Source organism: Muscardinus avellanarius (genome assembly GCF_963383645.1).
Source record: "Muscardinus avellanarius genome assembly, chromosome: 16".
In the NCBI taxonomy this organism is placed as follows: Eukaryota; Metazoa; Chordata; class Mammalia; order Rodentia; family Gliridae; genus Muscardinus; species Muscardinus avellanarius.
In genome coordinates this window covers 53,170,420-53,184,113 of record NC_137802.1, presented here as the reverse complement: position 1 = coordinate 53,184,113, position 13,694 = coordinate 53,170,420, and the positions used below count along the sequence as shown (strand labels likewise).

At 48.2% G+C, this 13,694-nt stretch overlaps 1 protein-coding gene across 1 annotated transcript; it reads right to left on the bottom strand.

Annotated features, from left to right (window-relative positions):
• Nucleotides 1-255: 255 nt before the first annotated feature.
• On the bottom strand, nt 256-858 carry ARL4D (ARF like GTPase 4D; the record flags this gene model as incomplete). Its single annotated transcript, XM_080714245.1, has 1 exon — nt 256-858. The coding sequence occupies one exon, from the start codon at nt 856-858 to the stop codon at nt 256-258; it is 603 nt and encodes a 200-aa protein (XP_080570371.1).
• Between the last annotated feature and the right edge of the window lie 12,836 nt (nt 859-13,694).

The following is a 13,694-nucleotide window of genomic DNA, read 5'->3' as shown; positions in this document are numbered from 1 at the left end:
GAGGTAGAGTCAGCAATTACATTTAAGTCTCCACAGTCTTGCAGCCCCTACTTCTCCAGAGGCCAGGATGAGACGTGCCAAAGACACCCATCTCCCATCCCCTCCCTCAATGTGGCACCAAAAACAGGACCCCGTAGTCCTTGGTCCTTCACTGAAGTGGACAGCTCCTGCACCCGGAGCTGACTGACAGGTCACAGGCCTCGCCTGGCTAACCAAAGCGTAGAATCCCCTAGAAGGTGGGGAGAGGCAGTCTGGTCACCGCCTCTTCTTGCCTGCCCGGGCCACCTTCTTCCTCTTGAGGATCATCTCATACAGGCGCTCAAGGCCTGGCTGCAGACCCTGCCCGTCCACAGCACTGCAGCCCTGCACGTGGGTGAGTGTGAACGCTGCCAGCTCACGGACTGCCAGCCTCTTCTCCACCTCCGCAGCGCTCAGTGCCCCAGGCTGGTCCTGCTTATTAGCCAGTACCAGCACCGGCACTCCCTGGTTGTCGGAGGCCCGGCTGATTCGGTGTAACTCCACCTTGGCCTCCTCTAGCCGCTCAGCCTCGGCAGCGTCTACCACAAACACCAGCCCATCTGTCCGGCGGGTGTAGGAGCGCCACAGAGGCCGCAGCTTCTCTTGACCCCCAACGTCCCACACCTGGAAGGTGATCCCTCGGGATCCCCCTAGGGGCACCCGGATCTTTTCAGTATTGAAGCCTTTGGTAGGGACACTCTGGACAAACTCCTTAAACTTGAGGCGGTAAAGGAGGGAGGTCTTTCCAGCCGAGTCCAACCCAATGACCACAACATGCAGGGCCTGGAAGTGGGGCAAGAAGGAGGTGGTGGGTGCCATCTCAGTCAGGTGGTTCCCCATCGTGAGCTAAGGAACAGGTCAGGGCTAGAGAGAAGTTCTCAGCTCTCAGCAGAGTCCAGGAGGCAGCCTTGAAATTGCTGGCCAGTGGGAGTACAGCTGGGTTATCTAAACAGGGAAAGGCCATGGAAGAAAAAGAAGACATTTAGTCATGAACAGCAATTTGCAACTTCTTTTTTTATGGGGGAGGGGTCTGGGGATGGAACCCAGGGGCATTCGACCACCAAGCTACACCCCCTACCCTATTTTTTTTTATTCTTTATGTTGCAAGTTCTTGATCCTTTCCTTAATCAGCCACCCATTATTTTAAGTTTTTCATATATACGTGTTTGTGTGTATACACATATGTACATATATACACACACACACATATATAGATAGATAGATTTTTTTTAGCAGCTACAGATATAACACAGGTGTTCCCCACTACCTGGGATCCCCAAGTGATGATGAGATCTAGAAGAACCCTCTAGCCCCAGGAGACCCAGGGCGGAGGGGGAGGGCTAGATCCCATGGAAGGTCGGCTTCCAGAGCCTTTTTTCCAAGCTTGTGGCGTGGAAGAAGCCACCGAGACCTGCAATCCCCGCGCAAGAATCCTCGCTGGAAGGAGGAGGTCGGGCAGTGCCCCCAAACGAAGAGGGGCCGTGCGCTGAGACCGGAGATTAAGTCCAGCCCCCACACTCCCTCCGCACCCCCAAGCCTTTGGCACTCCGCTCCTAGCGCTGTGACCCTCTCCCCACAACCCAGCGACACTCCCCTCCGACCTCTGAGCCCCAGCTCCCCGACCCCTGCATGCGGGGGGCGCCTCTGCACTGCCCGGGCAGCCTCTTTACCTCCCGTCAGCCGCGCTCTCCCCGCGCCTTTCGAGGGTCTGCGGGCCGTGCAGCCCCGGCTCCTGCCGCAGACCACCGCGCGCAGCCACCGCGGACTCTGCGGCGCGAGCCTGGGTCTCCGCCTTAAAAACCCTCGGTTGACGTCACAAGGCCTGGGCCAATGAGCGGCCCCGCAGCGGCGGAGCGGGGCGTGGAAATAAGCGCTCTGCAGCCGGAGAGACAGGATGTTGGACCTTTGCTCAATCTGTGACCGTTTTATTTGATCTTTTCTACCATATTCTAATATTTGAAATTAAGCCGGGGGAGGGGCTGTAGCTCAGTCATAGAGCACTTTTCTCGCATGCGCAAGGCCCTGGATTCAATCCAAACACGCGCGCGCGCTCGCGCCCTGAGATTGATGGATTAATTAGGGTAGAAGGTGGGAGGGGTTGAAAAGCACACGCGCAGGCTTCATTTAACTCCAGAGAAGAGGGGAATGTCTTAATACTTAGAAGGCCTCTGCTGCCCCTTTCTCCGGGCTGAGTTTTCGCACCATTTGTGCTCCTTCAAATGGTCTACGCCGAGACGCTGACATCTGTGTTTCCTGATTCAATTTTCAAGCCGGTGTTAACCTGTAGCCCTATACACAGCTGGTCCAGAGTGCTAAACCCATTACCTCCTTTTGATCCTCGAAACAGCCTGTTAGGGGCTGTTGTTTTTCATAAGTAAAGAAAGCACTCCGAAGGGTTAACTGACTTGTCTAAGGTCACCCACTGTTTGTATGTGGCTAAGCAGAGATCTGCGTGGGCCGGCCAGGTGGCTATGCAATCCCTCATCGCAAAGCCATAGGCATCCTCACAGAAACCCGTCCCTCACTGCCAGCTGCAAACTCCCCAGGGCCTCCCTCGTTAAAACAGAAAGACAGTCTTCTCCGTCTCATCCTTACTGCGCCTCTGCAGGAGCCAGAGGGACTCTGGGAATGCAAAGAGGCCTCGGAGGGCGGAGGGCGCAGGAGAAGGCAGGCTGCCCCGGCAGGAAGGGCAGGGACACAATGGGACGGCACATGCAAAGGACCTTAGTCAATAGTAAGATAAACACTTGTAGGACTGCAGAGGAGGGAGAGAAAGTGTCAACTGGAAGCTTTTGGAAAGGTTTCTAGAAGTTCATGGGTCCTGTGTAGGACCGGTAAGCGAGGACCCCTGACTGGGAGGCTTGGCCCCAGCTGTTGCAGCCTGCTACGTTTGGGCAGCCCTGAGGAGAAGAGGCCCCAAAGGGGTAGTGTGACCAGAAGGACAGCAGCGATTACCTGCAGGGAGCTGGGAGGCTTGGGGGAGGAGTAGAAGGACGGGAAGCCAGGGAGGATGAAACCTCAACTCTGACATTTTCCTGTTTGCATAGAGGCTGCATTGTTTTATTGTGTAATTCAATATTAGCTTTTTTTTTTTTTTTTTTTCCCGGTACTGGGGATGGAATCCAGGGGCATTCTATCTCTGAGCAATACCCCAGCCCTATTTTTTCTTCTTTATTTTGAAACAGGGTCTCACTGAATTACAAAAAGCCTTACTAAGTAGCGGAGAATGTCTGCGACCCGCCATCCTCCTCAGCCTCCCAAATGCTGGGATTACAGTAAGTGTGCGCCACCACACCCAGCTCCAATATTAGCTTTTTAAGAGGTTACATACAAGGGACTGTCTCAGCCTCCTAAGTACTAGGATTCCAGGTGTGCACTACTTTTCCTTTTTTTTTTTTTTTTTTTTTTTCAGTACTGAGAATGGAACCCAGAGGCATCTGAGCTATGTCCCTTAGCCCTACTTTTTATTCTTTATTTTGAATCAGGGTCTGTCTCACTGAGTTGCAAAGGGCCTCACTATGTAGCTGAGGCTGGCCATGAACCTGGATCCTTCTGTCTCAGCCTCTCAATTGCTGGAATGACAAGCATGCGCCACCATACAAGCATGCGCCACCATACAAGCGTGCGCCACCATTCCAGCCTCTCAATTGCTGGAATTACAAGCGTGCGCCAGCCAGGTGTGGTGGCGCACGCTTGTAATCCCCGCACTTGAGAGGCTGACAGGAGGATCGCGCAGGTTTGAAGCCAGCCTCAGCTACTTAGTGAGGCTCTCAGCAACTTAGTGAGACCCTGTTTCCAAATAAAATATAAAATAGGTCTGGGAGTGTAGACCGGAGGTAGAAAGTCTCTGGGTTCCACCCCCAGTACCACCAAAAAAATAAAAAATAAAATAATAATAATAATAATAATAATAATAATAATAAATAAAATAAAACTCAGAAGCCAGGTGTGGTAGTATATGCTGTTATCCCAGGATTTACGAGGCTGAGACAGGAGGATCACAGGTTGGAGGACAACTTCAGCAAGTAGTCATACTTTCACCAACCTAGTGTGCCGGGCGTGGTGGCGCACGCTTGTAATCCCCACACTTGGGAGGCTGAGACAGGAGGATCACGCAGGTTCGAAGCCAGCCTCAGCTACTTAGTGAGGCTCTCAGCAACTAAGTGAGACCCTGTTTCCAAATAAAATATAAAAAAGGTCTGGGAGCATAGCCCGGAGGTAGAAAGCCTCTGGGTTCCACCCCCAGTACCACCAAAAAAAAAAAAAAATAAATAAATAAATAAATAAATAAATAAAGTATAAAATAGGTCTGGGAGTGAAGCCCAGAGGTAGAAAAGCCTCTGGGTCCCATCCCCAGTACACACACACACACACACACACACACACACACACACATAAATAAATAATCAACCTAGTGAGACCCTGTTTCAAAATAAAAATGAGGGGCCAGTCGTGGTAGTGCACCCTTGTAATCCCAGTATTTGAGAGGCTGAGACAAGTAGATTGTAGGTTCATGGCCAGCCTCCGCAACTTAGTGAGGTCCTCTACAACTTAGTGAAACCATTTTATTTATTTTTATTTTTTTTTGTGTGTGTGTGTGTGTGTGGTACTGGGGGTGGAACCCAGAGGCTTTCTACCTCCGGGCTATACTCCCAGACCCATTTTATATTTTATTTAGAAACAGGGTCTCACTAAGTTGCTGAGAGCCTCACTAAGTAGCTGAGGCTGGCTTGGAACCTGCACGATCCTCCTGTCTCATCCTCCCAAGCGCGGGGATTACAAGCGTGTGCCACCACGCCCAGCTTAGTGAGACCATTTTAAAATAAAGAATAAAAAAAATAGGGCTGGGAATGTAGCTCGCAGGTAGAATGCATCTAGGTTCAATAATAACACAAAAATAAGTAAGTAAAGGGCTATGGGTTTATTTTTCTATTTTATTTATTATTTATTTATTTATTTATTTTTGGTGGTACTGAAGGTGGAACCCAGGGGCCTTCTACCTCTGGGCTACACTCCCAGACCTATTTTATATTTTATTTGGAAACAGGGTCTCACCAAGTTTCAGAGAGCCTCATTAAGTAGCCAAGGCTGGTTTCAAACCTGCGTGATCCTCCTGTCTCAGCCTCCCAAGCGCGGGGATTCCAAGCGTGTGCCACCACGCCTGGCAATCAGGGCTGTGAGTTTAGCTCCGAGGTAGAATGCCCAGGGTTCAATCTTAACAATAATAGCAACAACAACAATACCCTCAAGCCCAATAAGTAAGTGTAAGTGTGGTTAGTCTAAAAAGCCACAAGTGAAGCACAGAAAAATGAGACATTCTATCCAAAGTTAACCCCGCTAGAAATTGGCCAAACCTGGCTTTGAACAAATGTTACGAGGGCCATGAAACGGAAAACGCATAGGTTGTCTTATTTCTTCTACAATCTTTGAAGCCTCTTTAACATTTCTCCTATAATATCTCCTGAGATTCACGCCCAAGAAGGAGATTGTCCTTTATCTGAAAAAGGAAATGAAGCTGATCATGTCAGCTACCCTTTATCTTTCATGTTTGCTGGAGAAGGTGTTGAACAAATGGGAAGGAGATGGGGCAAGGCGGGGAGAGAGGGAGGGCCCCCGGCTTCTCCAGTTAGCCCGGCAGTGGCCAGCCCCAGCCCAGACCTTGCCCTCTGAGCTAGGAATTCCAGTGCCTGTAATCCCACCCCATCCAGCCCGGGAGACTGTTCTCCTCCTTCGGAGCCCACTCTCCTTCCTAACAACTTCACCTGACAGCCCTTCCTCTCAGAAGATTTCAGCCCAGGACCCAGGCAGGGCATTGGGACCTTACTGCCCAGAACATGAGGGCTTGAGCACTTTAACACGCGTATATGAAGCATCATACTAAATGTTAGGATAATTATAGGTTCCTTGTTTTTTTCGTGTGTGTGTGTGTGTGTGTGTGTGTGTGTGTGTGTGTGTGTAGTGGTGGTAGTGGGATTGAATCAGAGGCATTCTACCTCCAAGCTACATCTCCAGTTTTTTGTTTGTTTGGTTGGTTTCTTGCTTTTTCTGTGTGTGTATGGTACAGGGGGTAGAACCCTGAAGCTTTCTACCTCCAGGCTATACTCCCAGACCTATTTTATATTTTATTTGAAAACAGGGTCTCACTAAGTTGCTGAGAGCCTCACTAAATAGCTGAGGCTGGCTTCGAACTTGCGCGATCCTCCCGTCTCAGTCTCCCAAATGCTGGGATTACAAGTGTGTGTCACCGTGCCTGGCTTTATTTTTATTTCTTATTTATTTCTTCTTATTATTCTATTTTTGAAGCACTAGGGATGGAACCCAGGAACATTCCACCTCTGAGCTACACCTTCAGCCCTATATTGTATTTATTTATTTATTTTATTTATTTATTTATTTATTTATTTATTTTGCGGTACTGGGGATGGAACCCAGGGGCATTGCACCTTTGAACTACACCCCTAGCCCTATTTTTTATTCTTTTTTTTTTTTTTTGGTGGTATTGGGGGTGGAACCCAGAGACTTTCTACCTCCAGGCTATACTCCCAGACCTATTTTATACTTTATTTGGAAACAGGGTCTCACTAAGTTGCTGAGAGCCTCACTAAGTAGCTGAGGCTGGCTTCCAACCTGTGCGATCCTCCTGTCTCAGCCTCCCAAGCGCTGGGATTACAGGATGCGCCACCATGCCCGGCTTATTCTTTATTTTGAAACAGGGTCTCACTGAGTTGCAAAGGGCCTCACTAAGTAGCTGAGACTGTTCGCAAACTTCGATCCTCCTGTCTCAGCCTCCCGAATGCTGGGACTACAAGCAAACACCAACACACTCAGCTTACTTTTTATTTTGAAACAAGGTCTTCCTAAGTTTCAGAGGCTGGCCTTGAACCTGTGATCCTCCTGTCTCAGCCCTCCAAGTACTGGAATTCCAGGTTTGTGCCACCACACCAGGCTGAAGAAGATAGTTTGAGATGGTGATGCTTAACATGAAGGAAAAAGGGAGATGGACTGGCTGAGGGAGGAGAAGCACTTTCCACTCTTCTGGGGGACAGTGCTCAGAAAGGCCTCTCCAAGAAGTCACTGTTTTTTATATTTATTTATTTATTTATTTATTTAGGTACTGGGGATAGAACCCAGGGGCATTCTAAATCCAAGCTACACAGCCGGGCGTGGTGGCGCACGCTTGTAATCCCCGCGCTTGGGAGGGAGGCTGAGACAGGAGGATCACACGGGTTCAAAGCCAGCCTCAGCTACTTAGTTAGCGAGGCTCTCAGCAACTTAGTGAGACCGTTTCCAAATAAAAATATAAAATAGGTCTGGGAATATAAAAAATATAAAATAGGTCTGGGAATATAGCCTGGAGGTAGAAAGCCCCTGGGTTCCGCCCCCAGTACCACCAAAAATAAATAAATAAATAAATAAATCCAAGCTACACCCCCAGCTCTATTTTTTTTTTTTTTTTTTTTTGGTGGTACTGGGGGTTCCTGGAAGCCCTTCTACCTCCGGGCTACACTCCCAGACCTATTTTATATTTTTGAAACAGGGTCTCTTACGCCAGCGCGGCTGGCTTCGAACCTGCGCGCTCCTCCTGTCTCCGCCTCCCAAGCGCGGGGATTACAAGCCTGCGCCACCACACCCGGCCCCAGCTCTATTTTTTATTCTTTATTTTGAAACAGGGTCTCACTGAGTTGCAAGGGGCCTCGCTAAGTGGTAGCTGAGGCTGTCTACAAACCACGATCCTCCTGTCTCAGCCTCCCAAAGGCTGGGATTACAAGCTTGCGCCACCTCGCCCAGCTCAAGAGGTCACTTTAGAGTCAAGGTTTAAGTGACAGGAGTCAGATAAGAACCCCAGAGGGATAGGCCTGCTGGGAGCTACCTGCTTCCTCCTCTAAGCCCCTGCACCTGAATCAGACCTGACTGTGTGTCATCCTGCTTCCTCAGAGCTGACTGCCCCACCACACTACACCTGGAGCTGGAGGTCAAGCTCTGGTTCTTTCTGCCTGCAGCTCCACCATGCCAGGCACTGTGCTTGGCCTACAATAAGCAGTCAGGAAATCGTGCATGAATTAGTGAATGCATGCTGCAAAGTGTAAATGTACTCAGGGGGTTCCCTGAATAGGGAAACAAAACCTCTGCCATTAGCCTGGGCGCTTCCTAGTGCGGGGTCTGAGAGCCCTTGGGTTGCAAGACCTGTGTCACTCACTACCTGAGGCCCTTACAGACCTGTGCCACCAGGCCATACACTCGGAGGCATCGTAAACAAATACAAGTGTGTGACCAAATGCAGGCAGGTCAGGGGTCTGCAGGAGGAGGAACCGGGACAAGTATCAGCTCGATAATCACAAAGACCCAGTTTTCAAATCCCAGTTCTGTTTTCTCATGAATTAAATGGAGGAAACACCACCTTTTCTCAGAATAAGGGAGGTTAGGGGTAGGTGAGGGGAAATAGTAAAATAGCTACCCTCTCCCGGAACTGGGAGCCCAGTTCCCAGGCAACCATCACCAAACCAAGTTGCCTGCAATGAGCCAAGGGCCAGAAATAGTCGGATGCTGCCCTCTGGTGGATGTTTGCCACTGCCTAATTCTTGAAGAGTGGAGCCTAGTGATGTTTGGGGGTTTGCCTCCTTCTGCGTATTCTTTTTCTTTCCATACTTTTTTGTTTTTGTGTGTGTATGGCACTGGAGGTTGGACCCAGGGACATTCTACCTCAAATCCACACCGTCGGCCCTATTCTATTTTTATTTTGAAACAGGGTCAGCCAGGCGTGGTGGCGCACGCTTGTAATCCCCATGCTTGGGAGGCTGAGACAGGAGGATCACACGGGTTCGAAGCCAGACTCGGCTACTTAGTGAGGCTCTCAGCAACTTAGTGAGACCCTGTTTCCAAATAAAACATTTTAAAAAAGGTCTGGGAGTATATCCCGGAGGTAGAAAGCCTCTGGGTTCCACCCCCAGTACAACAAAAAAAATAATAATAAATAAATTTTTTAAATAATAAAAAAAAAGAAACAGGGTCTTGCTAAATTGATGAGAATCTCACTAAGTCGATGAGAATCTAATTGCTGAGGCTGTCCTCGAACCTGCAGTAGTGGCATTACAAGTGTGCACCACCACATCCACCACATGGCTTGCGGTCTTTTTTTTGGGGGGGGGGTGGAACTAGGGGTTGAACCCAGGGGTATTGTACTTCCAATCTCTATACTGAGCTATATCCCCAGCCCACTCATTTTTTATTTTGATATAGAGTCTCTCTAAGTTGCTGAGGCTGGCCTCCAACCTGTGATCCTCCTGTCTCAGTCTCCCAAGTAATGGGATTACAGAAGTGCACCACCACAGCCAAGAAGATAAATGTCCTGATGGGTAAGATTACTTACCTTAATTCCAAACAGTTAAAGGGAGGCACCCCTTACATTTTGCTCTGGAGGACTGGCCTCACCCTGATCTCAGCCCTAGAAAAGATCACCACCCAGGTCAGGAGGCTGCTGCATGACTTAAATGAGTACCTGGACAGTCCTAGCTTTGAGAAGGCTAGGTTTCTTTTCTTTCTTTTTTCCTCTTTCTTTCTTTTCTTCTCTTTCTTTCTTTCTTTCCCTTTTCCCAATAGTACTGGAGATTGAGCCAGGCTTGGTGGCCTTTATCTGTAATCCCAGTACTTGGGAGGCTGAGACAGGAGGATTGCAGGTTCGCAGCCAGCCTCAGCTACTTACTGAGGCTCTCCACAACTTAGTGAGAAACTTGTTTCAAAAAATAAAAAAGGCCAGGCGTGGTGGCGCACGCTTTTAATCCCCGCTCTTGGGAGGCTGAGACAGAAGGATCGCACAGGTTGGAAGCCAGCCTCAGCTACTTAGTGAGGCTCTCAGCAACTTAGTGAGACCCTGTTTCCAAATAAAATTTAAAAAAGCTCTGGGAGTATAGCCTGGAGGTAGAAAGCCTCTGAGTTCCACCCCCCAGTACCACCAAGTAAATAAAATAAAATAAAATAAAATTAGGTCTGGGAGTGTAGCCCGGAAGTAGAAGGGTTTCCAGGAACACCAGTACCACCAATAAATAAATAATAATAAAGAAGCCGAGCGTGGTGGCGTATGCTTGTAATCCCCGCACTTGGGAGGCTGAGACAGGAGGATTGAACAGGTTCAAAGCCAGCCTCAGCTATTTAGTGAGGCTCTCAACTTAGTGAGACCCTGTTTCCAAATAAAATATAAAATAGGTCTGGGAGTATAGCCTGGAGGTAGAAAGCCCCTGGGTTCCACCCACAGTGCCACAAAAAATAAAATAAAATAAAATAAAATAAAAAATAGGGCTGGGGGTGTAGCTAAGAGGTAGAATGCCCGTGTGTGTGTGTGTGTGTGTGTGTGTGTGTGTGTGTGTGTGTAGTAGGGCTGGGGACCTAGCTTGAAGGTAGAATGCCCTTAGGCTCAATCCCAAAACTAGGGGAATTTTGTCACCCGTGGAGCCGCTGAGCGCTTGTTGCCGCCGGGCCACACCATGGCGCGCTATGATAAACGCGATGCAGCCGTTCAGAAATGAACGTTCGTTGGCATCTCCTCTGGAGACGCTCCTGTTCTTCACAGCTTTAATGATCACGGTTCCTATTGGCTTATATTTTACATATTTGAAGGTGCCCTTGGGCTGTCCAATAGGGACAGCTATTTCTATGCTGCTATTGTTGCAGTGGTCGCTGCTCATGTGGTGCTGGCCCTCTCTGTCTGTGTGTGGCCTGGAATGAAGGCTCACGACAATGGTGCGAAGGCACACAGGATTAAAGTGAACAGCACCTTTTCTTTGGGGGGGGGTGCTGGGGATGGAACCTCCAGCTACACTCCCAGATATATATATATATATATATATATATATATATATATATATATATATATATATGTATATGTATATGTATATGTATATGTATAGATAGATATATATAGATATGTAGATATATATATATATATATATATATATATATATATATATATATATTTTGGGGTCTGGGGATGGAACCCAGGGGCATTCGACCTCTGAGCTACACCCCCTGCCCTATTTTTTATTAGTTATTTTGAAACCGGGTCTCACTGAGTTGCAGAGGGCCTCACTAAGTAGCTGAGGCTGTCCGCGAACCGCGATCCTCCAAGTCTCAGCCTCCCGAATGCTGGGATTACAAGTGTGCGCCACCACACCCGGCTTATTTTTTTATTTTTTATTTTTGGAAACAGGGTCTCTTAAGCCAGAGGAGGCTGGCTTTGAACATACACGATCCTCCTGTCTCAGCCTCCCAAGCGCAGGGATTACAAGCGTGTGCCGCCACACCTGGCTGAACATCACCTTTGGTAACATTAAATTGATTTTTTAAATATGAGAAGTGTTTCTGGGGGCCTTGATAATGAGTAACTTTTTTTTTTAGAAGAAAGGCAGACTGCCACGTGCAGCGCCTCACTTGGATGTGTCTGGAGTCTTGGAAGCTTGACTAGCCTACGTTCTCCTACAAATGGACCTTGAGAGCTTGTCTGGAGGTTCTAGCAGGGGAATGCGGCTACTCGTGTACCCTTGACTGAAGACCGGTCCTCCTCTATTCGGGGAAGGTCGTCCTCTTCGACCCAGCATACAGCTTCGGGAGGGACGCTTTGGGAGGAACACACATGGAGCGGTGAGGGAGGAAGGGGACACCCGCCTAGCCAGCCAGATCAGCCGAATCAACCCTGGCAATCAATGGGGTGACAGATGTCGCAGCCAGATCGCCCTCACATCCAATAATGAGTAACTTTTATCTAAATAAAGTTGAAAGAACATTTTGAAATTTAAAAAAAAAAAACTAAAAAAAGAAGAAGCAGGGCGTGGTGGCACATACTTGTAATCCCAGCATTTGGGAGGCTGAGACCAGAGAATTGCAGTTTTTAAATGGGGCTATGGGCTTTTTCTTATTCAACTAAAGTTTGTTGAACAGAAGAATTTAAACTAATAGGCAACTTGGTGCAGCTTTAACAAGTCTTTATTGTACTGGTATTGGGAAGAGGGTTTAAAATGTATTGTGTCAATACTGGAAAAGATGTCCAATCTTGAAATATGTCTTCTTTACTAAGAAAGCCAGGGTTAGCTAACATGTCCTTGCATTCCTAAGAACAATTTAACACATTTGGGGGGAGAAGACGAAAGGTAAAAGCCTGTGTCTGGAGACAGAGATGCCTCCCCTCAGGCCATAAATCTGGGCCTGTGTTTGGAAGCAGAGCCAGGGTTGGAGATAAGGGGTAACATGATCTCCAAAAATCAGAAGGACCTGATGGACTTAGACAGGATAAAAACTCAGTAAACTGGAGTTCTTGGGCATTTTCATTCGAATTGCCCCCCTGTGCCCCTCTGCAGCATAGGGCTGTAACTATCTCTATATTTCTATCTTTTTTTTTTTTTTTTTTTTTTTTTTGGTGGTACTGGGGTTCCTGGAAGCCCTTCTATATCCGGGCTACACTCCCAGACCTATTTTTACATTTTTATTTGGAAACAGGGTCTCCTAAACCAGCATGCGTGGCTGGCTTCGAACCTGCGCAATCCTCCTGTCTCTGCCTCCCAAGCGCGGGGATTACAAGCGTGCGCCACCACGCCCGGCATATTTCTATCTTTTTAATAAACTTCTTTAAATCTTCAGCAGCTGTCCAAGCGATGAATACTTATTCTTAGCTTAGGACAAGAATCCACGGTTTTTCTGTTTGTGTGGTGGTGGGGGGGTGTTACTTTTCCACACACACAACACGCACATCCCCCCCCCACCCAACATCTCCCGCAACATTTATTACAAAATCAGTGGGAGCCGGGTGTGGAGACACACGCTTGTAATCCCAGCATTCGGGAGGCTGAGACCGGAGGATCGCAGTTCCCGAACAGCCTCAGCTACTTACTGAGGCCCTGTGCAACTTAGTGACACCCTGCTTCAAAATAAAGAAAAAAAATAGGGCAGGGGTGTAGCTCAGAGGTCGAATGCCTCTGGATTCCATCATCAGACCCGCAAACAAAACAAAACAAAGCAAAATCAGTGGAAAATAGAGAGATGAGAAGAAAAAGCAGCATGCTGACACATACACTGGGGAGCCCAAAAATAGAATTCTCCGCCCTTTTCGGGATATTAGCCTTTAAATAGATTTTGTATTTTTCTTTTTTCTTTTTTCTTTATATTTTATTTTTATTTTTGTGAGTCTGGGATGAATCCAGGGGCATCCGACCTCCCAGCTACACCCCCTGCCCAATTTTTTATTCTTTATTTTGAAACAGGGTCTCACTAAACTGCAGAGGGCCTCACTAAATAGCTGAGGCTGTCCACACACCACGATCTTCCTGTCTCAGCCACCTGAATGCTGGGATTACAAGCGTGCGCCACCATGCCCGGCTATATATATATATATTTCCCCACACACACTGCGGTACTGGGGATGGAACCCAGTGGCATTCTACCTCTGAGCTACACTCCCAGCCTTAATTTTTATATTCTTTATTTTGAAACAAGGTTTCACTGAGTTGCAAAGGACCTCAGTAAGCAGTAGCTGGGGCTGTCCACGAACCTCCTGTCTCAGCCTCCCAAATGCCGGAATTACAAGCGTGTGCCCCGGGTTCTATTGCGTGAGAAGTGAGCGGTGAAGAGGACGGAGGAGCACGCACTGCAGTAGAGGACCACCTGCTGTCCACGGCTCTAGGGCAGAGCCAGCT